The 15,039-nt window shown below is 44.7% G+C and overlaps 1 protein-coding gene across 1 annotated transcript in view; it reads left to right on the forward strand.

The window, feature by feature from the left end:
• LOC123990673 (laminin subunit alpha-4-like) overlaps positions 1-15,039 on the forward strand; it is a 37,343-nt gene that overhangs the window by 14,287 nt on the left and 8,017 nt on the right. Inside the window, 22 exon segments of the mRNA XM_046291411.1 lie at positions 3,334-3,444; positions 4,752-4,863; positions 5,144-5,308; positions 5,432-5,625; positions 7,439-7,555; positions 8,150-8,298; positions 8,651-8,792; positions 8,892-8,985; positions 9,086-9,202; positions 9,347-9,532; positions 9,743-9,882; positions 10,045-10,209; positions 10,994-11,139; positions 12,456-12,618; positions 12,844-12,977; positions 13,129-13,319; positions 13,467-13,597; positions 13,710-13,852; positions 14,027-14,156; positions 14,261-14,398; positions 14,510-14,643; positions 14,814-14,969. Of these exon segments, the coding sequence (XP_046147367.1) occupies positions 3,334-3,444; positions 4,752-4,863; positions 5,144-5,308; positions 5,432-5,625; positions 7,439-7,555; positions 8,150-8,298; positions 8,651-8,792; positions 8,892-8,985; positions 9,086-9,202; positions 9,347-9,532; positions 9,743-9,882; positions 10,045-10,209; positions 10,994-11,139; positions 12,456-12,618; positions 12,844-12,977; positions 13,129-13,319; positions 13,467-13,597; positions 13,710-13,852; positions 14,027-14,156; positions 14,261-14,398; positions 14,510-14,643; positions 14,814-14,969 (3,158 nt within the window).

Genomic DNA, 15,039 nt, shown 5'->3' on the forward strand with positions numbered 1-15,039 from the left:
TGACCATGCAGTAATATCTAACAAGTAATCTAACCTAACAATTTCACAACAACTATCTTATACACAAAAGTGTAAAGGAATGAATAAGAATACGTACATAAAAATATATGAATGAGCGATGGCCGGACGGCATTGGCAAGATGCAGTAGATGGTATAGAGTACAGTATATACATATTAGATGAGTAATGTAGGGTATGTAAATATTATACAGTATAAAGTGTCATTGTTTAAAGTGGCTAGTGATACATTTATGTAATGAATGTTTCTTTATTAAAGTGGCTAGAGATGAGTCAGTGTGTTGGCAGCAGCCACTCAATGTTAGTGGTGGCTGTTTAACAGTCTGATGGCCTTGAGATAGAAGCTGTTTTTCAGTCTCTCGGTCCCCGCTTTGATGCACCTGTACTGACCTTGCCTTCTGGATGATAACGGGGTGAACAGGCAGTGGCTCGGGTGGTTGTTGTCCTTGATGATCTTTTTGGCCTTCCTGTGACATCTGGTGGTGTAGGTGTCCTGGAGGGCAGGTAGTTTGCCCCCAGTGATGCAGACCTCACCACCCTCTGGAGAGCCTTACAGTTGCCGTACCAGGCAGTGATACAGCCTGACAGGATGCTCTCCATTGTGCATCTATAAATGTTTGTGAGTGTTTTTGGTGACAAGACAAATTTCTTCAGCCTCCTGAGGTTGAAGAGGCGCTGCTGAGCCTTCTTCACCACGCTGTCTGTGTGGGTGGACCATTTCAGTTTGTCCGTGATGTATATGCCGAGGAACTTAAAAATGTCCACCTTCTCCACTACTGTCCCATCGATGTGGATAGGGGGCTGCTCCCTTTGCTGTTTTCTGAAGTCCCCGATCATCTCCTTTGTTTTGTTGACATTGAGTGTGAGGTTATTTTCCTGACACCACACTCCGAGGGCCCTCACCTCCTCCCTGTGGACCGTCTCGTCGTTGTTGGTAATCAAGCCTACCACTATAGTGTCGTCTGCGAACTTGATGATTGAGTTGGAGGCATGCATGGCCATGCAGTCATGGGTGAACAGGGAGTACAAGGTGAGGGCTGAGAACGCACCCTTGTGGGGCCCCAGTGTTGAGGATCAGCGGGGTGGAGATGTTGTTTCCTACCCTCACCACCTGGGGGCGGCCCGTCAGGAAGTCCAGGACCCAGTTGCACAGAGTGGGGTGACAAGTTTGGAGCGTACTATGGTGTTAAATGTTGAGCTGTAGTCGATGCACAGCATTCTTACATAGGTATTCCTCTTGTCCAGATGGGTTAGGGAAGAGTGCAGTGTGATTGCGATTGCGTCGTCTGTGGACCTATTGGGGCGGTAAGCAAATTGGAGAGAGTCTAGGATGTCAGGTAGGGTGGAGATGATATGGTCCTTGACTAGTCTCTCAAAGCACTTCAAGATGACGGAAGTGAGTGTGTCACGTTCTGACCATAGTTCTTTTGTGTTTTCCTTGTTTTAGTGTTGGTCAGGACGTGAGCTAGGTGGGCATTCTATGTTGTGTGTCTGGTTTGTCTATTTCTATGTTTGGCCTGATATGGTTCTCAATCAGAGGCAGGTGTTAGTCATTGTCTCTGATTGGGAACCATATTTAGGTAGCCTGTTTTGTGTTGGGTTTTGTGGGTGGTTGTTTCCTGTCTTTGTGTTTTCTGCACCAGATAGGGCTGGTTTGGTTTTCACGTTTATTGTTTTGTATTCCTGTTCATGTTTGAGTTACCTTATTAAATTACCATGAACTATAACCACACTGCGTTTTGGTCCGCCTCTCCTTCCCAGAAAGAAAGCCGTTACAGAGTGCTACGGGGCGGTAGTCGTTTAGCTCAGTTACCTTTGCTTTCTTGGGAACAGGAACAATGGTGGCCCTCTTGAAGCACGTGGGACCAGCAGACTGGGTTAAAGATTGATTGAATATGTCCGTGAACACACCAGCCAGCTGGTCTGCACATGCTCTGAGGACGCAGCTGGGGATGCCGTCTGAGCCGGCAGCCTTGCGAGGGTTAACACATTTAAATGTTTTACTCATGTTGACTGCAGTGAAGGAGAGCCCGCAGGTTTTGGTAGCGGGCCGTGTCAGTGGCACTGTGTTGTCCTCAAAGCGAGCAAATAAGTTGTTTAGTTTGCCTGGGAGCAAGACATTGTGGTCCGCGATAGGGCTGGTTTTCCTTTTGTAGTCCATGATTGACTGTAGACCCTGCCACATACCTCTCGTGTCTGAGCCGTTGAATTGCGACTCTACATTGTCTCTATACTGACACTTAGCTTGTTTGATTGCCTTGTGGAGGGAATAGCTACACTGTTTGTATTCGGTCATGTTTCCGGTCACCTTGCCCTGATTAAAAGCAGTGGTTCGCGCGCTTTCAGTTTTGCGCGGATGCTGCCATCAATCCACGGTTTCTGGTTGGGGAATGTTTTAATAGACGCTGTGGGTACAACATCACCGATGCACTTGCTAATTAACTCGCTCACCAAATCAGCGTATTCATCAATGTTATTGTCCGAAGCTATGCAGAACATATCCCAGTTCACGTGACCGAAGCAATCTTGAAGGGTGGAATCCGATTGTTCGGACCAGTGTTGAACAGACCTGAGCACGGACGCTTCCCGTTTTAGTTTCTGTCTGTAGGCTGGGAGCAACAAAAATAAGTTGTGGTCAGATTTTCCGAAAGGAGGGTGGGGAAGGGCTTTATATGCGTTGCTGAAGTTAGAATAACAACGATCCAGGGTTTTGCCAGCCCGGGTCACGCATTAGATATGCTGATGAAATTTAGGGAGCCTTGTTTTCAAATTAGCCTTGTTTAAATCCCCAGCTACAATAAATGCAGCCTCAGGATATGTGGTTTCCAGTTTACATAGAGTCAAAACAAGTTATTTCAGGGCCGTCGATGTGTCTGATTGGGGCGGGATATACATGACTGTGATTATGATCGAAGAGAATTCTCTTGGTAGATAATGCGGTCGGCATTTGATTGTAAGGAATTCTAGGTCAGGTGAACAAAAGAACTTGAGTTCCTGTATGTTGTTATGATTACACCACGTACAGCCTTTCTCTCTGCTCAGGCTGATATAGTTGGGACTCAAGATGTTTATACACACCTATATTATCAGTTCATTTTGATTTAAATAAGACAAATAAGCAGCTCAACTAGCAGAGTTTTTCTAAAAATAAAGTTAGGCAAATATCATACACCAACCAACCAACCAACCAGCCAATCTAACAACCATTCTACTGTGTGAATCACATAATTTTCTTCTCACAATCCTAACATAAATTTAGTGTATTGTAATAGTATTGTGGAAGTGTATCCCATTACCCCTATGTTTTGTTTCCAGACACAGTTTGTGAACTGGAGGAATAAGTCAGCTCTGATGAGGACCCAGACTGGGCAGCTGGAGGAGGCCAGCGCTGTTCTACTCTTAGACATGAACCATCTTGCAGAGACGGTAAGAGGACACCTTCATCACTCATCCTCCTCCACCTTCCTCCTTTCATAGTTGACATTTCTCTGGAGGTGAAATAATGTCCAAATGCAAAAACCAACATAGAGTTAATTCATACTAACTCAAATGTTTTTGTTGCATGCTTCGTAAACAACTAGTGTAGACTAAAAAATGAAACTATTTAGCAGTCTTCTGGCTTGGGGGTAGAAGCTGTTCAGGGGCCTGTTGGTTCCAGAACCAAATCTCCCACTACTCGATTTAACATTTAACAGTCCCGGGGAAGGACTGCCCGTTCCATGATCTCGCCATCACGGTTGACAACTCCATTGTGTCCTCCTCCCAGAGCGCTAAGAACCTTGGCGTGATCCTGGACAACACCCTGTCGTTCTCAACTAACATCAAGGCGGTGACCCGTTCCTGTAGGTTCATGCTCTACAACATCTACAACATCCGAGTACGACCCTGCCTCACACAGGAAGCGGCGCAGGTCCTAATCCAGGCACTTGTCATCTCCCGTCTGGATTACTGCAACTCGCTGTTGGCTGGGCTCCCTGCCTGTGCCATTAAACCCCTACAACTCATCCAGAACGCCGCAGCCCGTCTAGTGTTCAACCTTCCCAAGTTCTCTCACGTCACCCCGCTCCTCCGCTCTCTCCACTGGCTTCCAGTTGAAGCTCGCATCCGCTACAAGACCATGGTGCTTACCTACGGAGCTGTGAGGGGAACGGCACCTCAGTACCTCCAGGCTCTGATCAGGCCCTACACCCAAATAAGGGCACTGCGTTCATCCACCTCTGGCCTGCTCGCCTCCCTACCACTGAGGAAGTACAGTTCCTGCTCAGCCCAGTCAAAACTGTTCGCTGCTCTGGCTCCCCAATGGTGGAACAAACTCCCTCACGACGCCAGGACAGCGGAGTCAATCACCACCTTCCGGAGACACCTGAAACCCCACCTCTTTAAGGAATACCTAGGATAGGATAAAGTAATCCTTCTCACCCCCCCCCCCTTAAAATATTTAGATGCACTATTGTAAAGTGGTTGTTCCACTGGATGTCATAAGGTGAATGCACCAATTTGTAAGTCGCTCTGGATAAGAGCGTCTGCTAAATGACTTAAATGTAAATGTAAATGTAACATTTTAATGTTACCGTCTGTCATGAGAGACTAAGGTTATACAGTTCAGTTATCTCTGAGCCATCAAATCTGTTTTAGTTGAGCTTGTGGTGGTGGTGTCCAGAATGTGTCATTGATTTTTGTGTTCTGTGGTGCTTTTCATGTCTTGACTCTGTGTGGTGTTTGCTGTGGGCCAGGAGAGTGTACTGAAGTCCTTGGGGGACAGAGTGGATGACGACACACTACAGAGCTTCACTCTGGCTGATGAGCTGACAACTAACCTTACCGCCCTCAAAGTGCTAATTGAAGGTATTGTTAAGCCTGCTAAAGATACACTGCTATGCCTCTCTGAGCACCGTACACCTCCCCCATTATTCATAATGCTCCTAGGTATGTTATAAATGTTGATATATGATATCCAATTACTTTTTAAGCCCGCCTTGCCTTAAGATTTAAATCCAAATCACCTTTGCTGTATTTCCTACTGCCATCCATTGATCAGCACTTGTTTATGAGGGTGCTTTTGGTCCCATAGCCATATACCAGCCTTCCTTCCCCCTGTGCTCTGTGTTGTGTCTGTGTCTCACAGAGATGATCAGTGACTGGAAGCTGTACAGTGTCCATCAGGATCTGGACCCAGAGATCATCATTCAAAAGACAGCTGTTGCCGAGGGCATGGTGGCCTGGATGAAGAAACTGGACCTTTCCCCACAAGAACCCATCGCCACCGATGAGTCAACCGAGGCCCACGACCGTGAGGAAAAACGCACGGACTCACATCTACACAAAGAAACACACACGCTACAGACGTGTTATAATGGGGAGGTAGAGACAAGCTTTGTGGTCTTGTGTATTTACAAATGTTTGTGTTGTCCAGTCCTTAGACGCATGCGTCAGCTGGAGAAGAAGCTCATCAGTACAGACAGCCGCGTGGCCCCGGTACGGGAGGTGCTCTCCCGCTTCACCAACAAGCTCTCTGAGGCCCAGGAGATCCTTCAGAAGGCTGCCAACACTGTCCAGGAGACGGAAGACATGAACAAAGGCAACACTGTCAAATTCCAGAAGAGTGAGGTAACTTCCCACGACCCCGGGGTCAGCTTGGACTAGAGCGTGCCGTCTGGAGCCTCTCTCCTCCTACCTCCCCAAATGCCTCTAGCCGACTGACTGGCTGCCTGACTGACTTTATGGCTTTATGGCTTTTTTTGGCTCCCTGTGTTTGTCAGCATGGTTTCGTTACCACAGCTCACTCTGATCGCTAGTCACTTGAACAATGCCACTTTAAATAATGCCACTTTAATCATGTTTACATGTCTTACATTACTCATATCATATGTATATACTGTATTTTATACCATCTATTGCACCGTGCCGATGCCGCTCGGCCATCGCTCATCCATATATTTATATGTACATATTCTCATTCACCCCTTTTTGATTTGTGTGCATTAGGTAGTTGTTGGGGAATTGAAATGTTACTTATTAGATATTACTGTACTGTAACTGTAACCAGAAGCACAAGCATTTCAATTCACCCGCATTAACATCTGCTAACCATGTGTATGTGACCAATAACAATTGATTTGATTTGATAGCGCCCAGCTAAAGAGATCAGTGCAGCTCCAGCCTGCTCTGAGGTGCATCAGTACCGTTTGCCTTTATCTTCCCTCTGACTGTTGCAGGAATTCAGCTTGACTTTATCACTGGAAAGCAACAGTTCAACTCCTTCCAAGGAATAGACCAGATATTCCCTCTCTGCCATACAGTATGGGGATTGTAGTTGTTCCCAACATCTGCCAGAGAACTCAGTTACCCATGGTATTTAGTAGTAGAGAACAATAAGACAGAAACAGCTGTTAAGGATTGTTAGGAGGCACAAAGTGGGGGGTAGATACATTATTGTACAACACAAGCGTAACCCCATAGCCCATATAAAGAGGATATGCCCCTTAGAGTTGAATACCCACAGCTACTTGAATGTGTACAGTAATTTTGTACAGATCCTGAACGTTTCCTCCGTCTGAGGCATGAGGCTAGTTAGACAACTGAAAGATTTTAAATAATACATCCAAAATACAATACAACAGGCATGTTGTTCCTATTCATTATGGTGTGAAATCCTGAGGGATTGCGATTCTAATTTATACCAGAGACTGGCCCTGTTGTCATGTACAAATTGACATTATGGGCCTATTGTGGTTGTGCTGTAGTGAAGGCTGGAGCTGGGAGCAACCAGCTGTTGCAGTGAAGGCTGGAGCTAGGAGCAACCAGCTGCTGCAGTGAAAGCTGGAGCGAGGAGCAACCAGCTGCTGCAGTGAAGGCTGGTGCGAGGAGCAATCAGCTGCTGCAGTGAAGGCTGGAGATAGGACAACCAGCTGCTGCAGTGAAGGGTGGAGATAGGACAACCAGCTGGTGCAGGGCTGTATGTGTGTGTTATCTCCTTGATCTGGGCCTCGGCTTCAAATCTATTCCGTGAATGGTGTACTGTCCAAACAGGAGGCAGACCATAATCTGGGGCTCTTCCTTCCCATAGCAGATTACTCAACACAAGTCGTGGCAGGAGAAACACAGCCAGGGTGACTATGGGGGAAAGAGAATGTTACTGTACCATACTCATGACTGCTGTCAACACATATCTCTCTCTTGCCTCTTTAGGGCAAAATACAAGTTGTTAAAGGGAGTTCTATAAATTAAATGTTGATGTTCTGCATCGATTAGGCTTGCAGCTTTCATTTGACATTTGAAATGAAAGCTGTGATTTATGTACTTTTATGATACAAGTGTTCATATGGGAGAGATACATATCCTGTACTCTCTACACAATGTATATTCTCGGTTCTCTACAGTAGTCAAAGTATTCACTAATCCTGTCCACTCTCGCTCCCAGGCCAAGCAGCAGGAACTGATAGAGAACCACGAAGCTGTGAATGACACCTTGCAGATGGCTAAAGACCTTATCATGGACACTGAAAATACTGTGGCCGAGATGCATCTCCTGGTGCAGGTAAGGCCTGTTCTCGGCCTGTATACTCTTAGGAAAAAGGCTTCCAAAAGGGTTCTTCGGCTGTCCCCATAGGATAACCTTTTTTGGTTCTAGGTAGAACCCTTTTGGGTTCCATTTAGAATCCTCTATGGAAATGGTTCTACATGGAATGCAAAAGTATTCTACCTGGAACCAAAAAGGGTTCTTCAAAGGGTTCTCCTATGAGGACAGCCGAAGAACACTTTTAGGTTCTAGATAGAAAAAAAAAGGCTAAGAGTGTACACACCATAGTCACTATTAACCTGCTATGCCTGAAAGCTTTGTGTTTAGGACCCCCTCAATGAGGTCGTCATATAATGTTTCAGTTCATGTGTTGAATATGGACTGACAGGGAGAGTCCCATGTACTGGTCTATGCAATCCATAACAAATTTAACAGACAGACAAAATGAGAGACTCATTTTTAGAATTGATTGGGATCGAAAAAGCCACTGCTTCTTTGAACAATTCCCCTTTAAGTCAATTGCCTCTCTATTGGGTTACTCAGTAGGGAAATATAATCATTCAGAGGTAATATTGTCAGTTAAGTCCTGGAATGGGGTCTTTGTCTGTGTAGAACGTGACTGAATACCACGCTGTGATCGACGGCGCCAGCAAGGGGCTGCAGGAGAAGACTGAGGTGCTGCCCCTGACAGACAGAGACCTGGTCCTGAGAGCCCAGGACCACGCAGAGGACCTCCAGAGTCAAGCGGATGAGCTGGAGTAGTGAGCAGTAGTGATGTTACATAGTAGTGATCTAATCATTGCATCACTCTAAACACTCCTCCTTAGTCCATTATAAATGCACATCACATTGTAGAACCAACCAACTACTAAGTACCACTACACTTGAATATCCTCTACTCCATGATAATGGACACCACATTCAAGATACAAAATACCCACTGAACATGTTTATCCAACACGGGATAAAAGCACCATTGAAAGGCCACCCTTTAATGTACAGTAGTAGCACCAGTTAAAAGTAGGCCAGCACTTCAGCTATGTTCCTTATCCTCAATGCTTTACAAACATTCTAACCAGACATTGATTTTGTGATATGTTTCTTTTCATCTAGTAATCTGAAACGCAGTGATGCCAACGGCTTCGTGCAGAAGGCTCTGGTTACAGCCAATGTGTACAACAACATAGTCCAGTACATCGAAGAGGCCAACATCACTGGACTGACAACAATGGATTTAGCAACAAGAGCTGAGGATGTAGGTTGTCTGAAATGCACAATTAGCTACATATCATATATTTAGGCTACCGTACCGTGATTTTCACTTGATAACCTAAAACTGTGCTGTCTATGGCAGGCCAGCGATGGAATCAACACCCAGCTGGGGTTTCTGAAGACCCAGAGTGAGCATGTCTTCAAGGAATCTGTTTCATTGCGCTCTGAGCAATTCGGTATAACACATTTTCTGGTTCAGCACTGTTTGATTATTGTTAGAGTCTAGCTTGTACAGGTTATGCTCAGTGATGATGCATGTGTGAATTATCTCCACAGAGGTTGAAGCTGAGGTTCTGGACAAGATGAAATACATTGAGGAGACCAAGGAGACCATGGGGGATTACACCAAAAAACTAGCGGTAGTACTGAAAGATATCAAGGGAATTGAGCCAGGTAAAACACATGATCTTTCTGGCCCGTAGCCTATCTAGGGTCTTTGACATACACATCATTGTATTTATTCACTTCCCTTCCAAGGTTGCTCTCATCTCTTTAGTGACATTTTCTTTTGTTCTGAATTCCACTCTGACCTTCCAGGCAGAACCACCAAGCGTCTGGAGCTCACCGAGGAGGTGGCTGAAGGCACCCTGAACCGCTCTGTGGAGGTCCTGCAGACCATCACCCCCATCCACGAGAAGGTGGAGGAGTGGGCCACCAACATGAAGAACCAAGATTACTCTGCTGCAGCCTTTGACCGCGCTGTAGTCTCTGCTGGGGAAGCAGGTACAGTACACCCATACAGACAACAGCATTTCAATCCTCAACAGAGAAGACTTCATGACTAAGCATTACACTGAAACTAGTAGGTGTAAAACTGAACAGAGATTCTCAGAAAAAAATGCTCTGTGGTTGTGGTGGCTTAATAGAAAAAAGTAGTTGAATTATTGTTGTAAATTGTCATCTTCCTCTTGTCATCTATGGTGGTGCTTTTAGTGGAGAACCTGTCTGAGCTGGTCCCTGAACTGCTGGATAAGCTGCGTGTGGTGGAGGAGAAGAACCAAGTGAACAATGTGACCACTAACATCATGAGGATCAGAGAGCTCATTGCCCAGGCCAGGAGTGTGGCCAAGAAGGTCAATATTATCATCTTAACAATCACTATATCACAACCAAAATGTACTTTCATCCACCTATGATGAGTAAAATTCTATTTAGTCTCATGTTACTATAATCCCAAGTCTTGTTCACAATCAAGGTCGTATGACATGGATATATCATGTTTTGTCACACCATAGGTCCAAGTGTCCATGAAGTTCAACGGTCAGTCATCGGTTCAGGTGCAGCCCCACACCAACCTGGAGGACCTGAAGACAGTGACCACCATCAGCCTGTTCATCAGGGTGGACCCAGATAAGGACCCTATCGAGGACCGCTTCATCTTCTATCTGGGAGACAGAAACGTGAGGATGCTTGGGGGAGAGGAGGGACAGGGAACAGGGAGCAGGGCTGGTGCTGGGTTCAGCAGCTTGGCTCTTCTATAAAGCAGATATGTTTGATAGCCAACGCGTGCTGTTGTGATGTCACTACCATGGGAGTTTGCCATACAGCATAAACACATCTGGGATCAGGATAGCAGCATAGAACACAATGGCTCCTGTGATCTGACTGAGGCATTGTTCTGTTGTGTGCAAGAAGTGGGTGGGTGGGAGGAGAGGGGTGCAGAATGGCCCAGATCTGCTATTGAAACTTCCCAGACTTGGACCCTGAGGACGGCCTGAGATGAAAGGGAGAGCAGCTTGTGTGCAGATGAATGGTTTGTTGTCATTATGTGAGCAGGAGAGGCCTTTGAAAGCAGGCGGTTGCCGTTTTTGAAAGGTTTCCAGGAAACCCCTGTTAACAATAGTGTGTGCCACGTCCTTCAAAGTCGGGGATCCTTTACATAAATGGCGTTAACCCCCACCCATAGGGGCTTATTGACAGCAGGGCAGATCTCTCCTCTCTGGGCCTCTCTGTTCTCATTAACGATGCTGCTTACCCTGGTGATTCTGCCACTGCTGTAAATTAGGCAGTGGTGTTTCCTTAGAAATGGCACTCTCAGTGACCATTCGTTGGTTTTATGAAACCAAAGATTTGGATGCTTTGCTTTTCCTGAAAAGAGCACAGGCAGGGATTCCATATTACAGTACATGCATTATATGTTGTATAAAACCTGTAACCTTGTTTTTTGTCCTATATATCATGTAGGGTAGGAAGGACTACATGGGTCTGGCAATCAAGAATGACAACCTGGTGTACGTCTACAACCTGGGAGAGGAAGATGTCGAGATCCCACTTGGTTCAAAGCCTATCAGCCAATGGCCTCCAGTCTTCAACCTCATCAAAGTGGAGAGGTACAGTAGAGTATTTCCTAAGAAACAGATCCACACAGATTGAATCTCATATTCTGGAAGCAGATCAGTTAATGCTTGATAGACAAGACTTCTGTCGTGTCTGCTGTCATGCCATACATGTTTGACATCATGACTGACAACCAATGACAAAGGACTTGGCTAAAGCACATACAGTACAGCCAGAGGTGGAAAAAGTACTGAATTGTCATACCTGAATAAAAATAAAGATACCTTAATATAAAATGACTCAAGTAAAAGTGAAAGTCACCCAGGAAAATACTACTTGAGTAAAAGTCTAAAAGTATCTGGTATTAAATGTACTTAAGTACAGTGGTGGGAAAAGAACTCAACTATCATTATTGAGTAAAAGTAAATGCTATACATCAAATTCCTTATATCAAGCAAACCAAACGACACGATTTCCTTATTATTATTATTATATTTTTGTGACAGCCAGGGGCACACTCCACCACTCAGACATAATACAAATTCTTAGTTTGTATATTAAGTGAGTCTGCCAGATCAGAGGCAGTAGGGATGATCAGGGACGTTCTCTTGATAAGTCTGTAAATTGGACCATTTTCCTGTACTGCTAATGTAACGTTTGTCGTCCTCGTCTGAGGAGTATGAAGGATCGGAGGACCAATGTACAGCGTGGTACATGTTCGTGATTAATTTTTTTAAACACAGAACACTAAAACAAAAATAACAGAGAATGACACGAAATTAAACAGTCCTGTCTGGTGACATACACAAAGACAGAAAACAATCACCCACGAAACACAGGTGGGAAAAGGCTGCCTAAGTATGATTCTTAATCAGAGACAACTAATGACACCTGCCTCTGATTGAGAACCATACCAGGCCAAACGCAAAACACAACATAGAAAAACGAACATAGACAACCCACCCCAACTCACGCCCTGACCAACCTAAAACAAAGACATAACAAAAGAACTAAGGTCAGAAGCATTCAAATTGTAATGAGTACATTTGGGTGTATGTATGGGGTTAGAAAGTACGTTATTTTCTTTAGGAATGTAGTGAAGTAAAAGTAAAGTTGTCAAAAATTGTAAATAGTAAAGATACCCCAAAAAACTACTTAAGTAGTATTTTCAAGTATTTTTACTTATGTACTTTACACCACTGAGTACAGATCTGCGACCAGGCTAAAGGTCGCCCATCCATTCACACAGTCAATACAACTGTCTAGTCTAACCACTCACAGGGAGCTAGGAGGCTGATCTGCCCATACAGGAGGTAATGGTGTTGATGTGACTGATTATTCACGCTGCTTTGTGTCTCTGTTTTGACAGGTTGGGCAGACATGGCAAAGTGTTCCTGACCGTACCCAGTCAGACATCCACAGACGAGCAGAAATTCATCCAGAAGGGAGAGGCCTTTGGCACCGACTCCCTGTTCGACCTGGATCCTGAAGATACTGTCTTCTTTGTGGGTGGCGTCCCCGCTGATATCAGGGTACAGTATTACTTTCTAACAGGATATGACACCAGCCTCTGATCAGAGTTCTGTGGCATTGGCGAATGCATAGCAGACCGCTTTCATCATACAGTGTTGATGTAATCTGTACTTCACACAAGACCCATTGACACAGCAGAATTGAATCAGTATTGCAGTGATTCTGTATTTGCTCTTCCCTTCCAAGATAAGATTCTGAATGTTGTTCATTTGTTTTTCTTGTAGCTTCCACCTGCACTAAGCCTAGCTCCTTTTGTGGGCTGCATCGAATTGGCCTCTTTGAATAACGATGTCATCAGTATGTACAATTTCAAACAGACCCACAAGATGGATGTAGTTGCTTCAACACCTTGTCCCAGGTATGATATACTGCATCTTGTCCAAACATTTTTGTTGGGAACTTTAGATATTACCTCTGCCTTTAAAGAGTCCACGTCTACATCTGAGGCTTGTTCAGAAAAGTAATTTAATGTTGACTTAAATAGAACATTGTTTTCTTTGACCTATCAGGTATAAGCTGGCATTCTCACAAAGTCGTATCGCCAGCTACCTGTTTGACGGAACTGGATATGCCCTCATCAACAACATGGAGAGGAGGGGTAAATTTGGCATCGTCACCCGGTTTGACATTGCTGTTCGGACAGTGGCAAACAACGGCATCCTGTTACTCATGGTCAATGGGGTAAATATAGCAAAAAAATGTCACCTTTATATTTGAACAAGCAACACAGTCAGTCTGTGATGCAATGCTACGCCTTGTAATACTTCAGAGAGCATAGAGATTTACCAATAATTTTTCTTCATGTAACTGAACAATTTTTTTTGTAATTCTTCTATCTTCTTTCCAGGACAACTTTTCCTGTTGGAGTTGAAGAATGGCTTCCTACGTCTCATGTATGACTTTGGCTTCAGTGGAGGCCCGATCGTCATGGAGAGTAACTCACCCAAACTACAAATCAACGACGCAAGATACCATGAGGTAAATATAAATCAGCCCACTCCCTTTGTGTCTGCAGGGGTGTGCATTATACAAATGTGAGAATAAAATAAATGTCCTCAACAGTAATCTAATCTACGCTGTTTTTTTATAGGTGTCAGTGATTTACCATTACTCCAAGAAGTTCATTCTATTGGTGGACAAGAGTCACGTGAAGTCCATGGAGAACGAGAAAAAGACTCTGCCCTTCTCTGATATCTACATAGGAGGAGCCCCCTCGCACATTCTCCTCTCCAGGTGAGTTGTCCAACCAACACCACAATCATGCACTTTCTCACACCAATCCAAGGACTTTGACAGAGGTATAACCTTAAAAGCAATTGACAATTGTAACACAATATCAACAGATTATAACATTGGCATTAGACAGCTATGCCCCATGAAACTATGAGCCTGTTCCCTCTCCCCCAGGCCTGATCTGTCCTCCCCGGTTGGGCTGAAGGGCTGTGTGAAGGGCTTCCAGTTCCAGAAGAAAGACTTCAACCTCCTGGAAGAACCTGGCACTATTGGCATCAGCAGCGGTTGTCCTGAGGAGTACTTTGTATGTACTGTAGTCCACATTAAACTCTACTAGACAAAGCATATACAGAATCAACTGAACTACAATAGTTGACAATATCCCTGTTGTGTCATGGATTGTCACAGTTGTCCCGTAAAGCCTATTTCACTGGAGAGAGCTACCTAGGGTCTGCGGCAAAGATATCTCCTTTCGACTCCTTCGAGGGAGGCCTTAACTTCAGGACACTGCAACCTACTGGTCTCCTGTTCTACCACAGCGAAGGGGTATACTGATTTATTCTTAAATCAAGAATGGTCTCTTTTTAATATGAGTTCCAAAAGGAACTACAAAGGAAATACAACTGTTATAAACTCTCCTCTGTCTTTCTCCTCCAGTCTGATGAGTTTACCATCACCCTTGAGAATGGAGCAGTGGTATTGAACTCCAGAGGCACCAGAGTCAAATCACAGAAGAAGCAGTACAATGATGGAATTACCCATTTCCTGGTAGCTTCAGTGAATAATGACAAGTAAGAATCCAATGCATGGCTCCCATGTACAATGTGCTTTTCCGGATTGTCCTGCTGTTAATTAAGGCACTTTGAGATTTCTTCATTTTTGAAAGGTTTCTTTGAATATAGAATAGGTTATCATTATTCATTGCACTAATTGGCTTATGAACCATCTAATGCTATCCTAGGTATGAGTTGGTGGTGGATGACAAAGACAAGCATGAGAAGAAACGTCCGACTGCTGCCCCGTCAGCATCCACAGTGAGGAACTTCTACTTCGGAGGCTCTCCCAGCAGCAGCATCAAGAACTTCACTGGCTGCATCAGCTATGCCTACATCAGCAGGTCACACTCTCTCCCTGCCACAGCACTCAGATCACATTAGAAATACATAGACAGGATTGCAACTCAAGTG

Source organism: Oncorhynchus gorbuscha, linkage group LG12 (genome assembly GCF_021184085.1).
Source record: "Oncorhynchus gorbuscha isolate QuinsamMale2020 ecotype Even-year linkage group LG12, OgorEven_v1.0, whole genome shotgun sequence".
Classification (NCBI taxonomy): Eukaryota; Metazoa; Chordata; class Actinopteri; order Salmoniformes; family Salmonidae; genus Oncorhynchus; species Oncorhynchus gorbuscha.